This window comes from Ciona intestinalis, unplaced genomic scaffold, assembly GCF_000224145.3.
Source record: "Ciona intestinalis unplaced genomic scaffold, KH HT000618.1, whole genome shotgun sequence".
NCBI classification, from domain to species: Eukaryota; Metazoa; Chordata; class Ascidiacea; order Phlebobranchia; family Cionidae; genus Ciona; species Ciona intestinalis.
Genome location: NW_004190939.1, coordinates 3259 through 3895, shown reverse-complemented (window position 1 = coordinate 3895; position 637 = coordinate 3259). Strand labels below are relative to the sequence as shown.

Here is a 637-nt window from a genome sequence, read left to right as displayed (position 1 = left end):
GGTTACTGGGTCTACCTTGATAAGGGAATGAAAAGCATTAACTTCACTTGTTCAGAAACTCAATTATTTTATCCCAACCCTCTCTATGTTAAATGTTCAGGTTTGTATAACAGTTCATGCATTCTTTGTTCCATGTAAATTAAATTACCTATCATGAGTTTCTTCCATAAACATACTTTTGTGTTTTTTGCAACACATTTATTTCCACATAGTGGTTGAATGTCCCAAGCCACCCGACCTTCCTCATACCACATTAGATGCTAACCACACCTCGTACAAATCTGTTGCTACATACACTTGTCACCATGGTTATGGATCATCGCGGAAACCTCCTAAAACAGAATGGAGCATGACTTGCATGGAGATTGGATTATGGAGCGTCAACCCTAATGTGGTAGAATGTAATTGTAAGTTTGTAGTTTAACTTATTTTGACTATACCAACAACAACAACAAACATATATATATCTATTTATATAATGATGTGAATATTTTTTTCTACAGTAATTGACTGTGGAGAGCCCAACCATGTGCAATATGCTACAATGATTGGTGTGAACTTCACTTACAACAGCATCATACAATACGAGTGTGTGGAGGGGAAATGGTTCAGTCGTGGTGTGTATGGTAAAACTATA

The 637-nt window shown here is 36.4% G+C and overlaps 1 protein-coding gene across 1 annotated transcript in view; it reads left to right on the top strand.

Moving 5' to 3' along the window:
- Positions 1-27: 27 nt before the first annotated feature.
- Positions 28-637, top strand: part of LOC108950686 (sushi, von Willebrand factor type A, EGF and pentraxin domain-containing protein 1-like) — a gene marked incomplete at its 3' end in the record, with an annotated part of 3516 nt that continues 2906 nt past the window's right edge. Inside the window, exons 1-3 of the mRNA XM_026839665.1 lie at positions 28-100; positions 213-407; positions 504-626. Of these exons, the coding sequence (XP_026695466.1) occupies positions 28-100; positions 213-407; positions 504-626 (391 nt within the window). The remainder of the gene's footprint in view (positions 101-212; positions 408-503; positions 627-637) is intronic.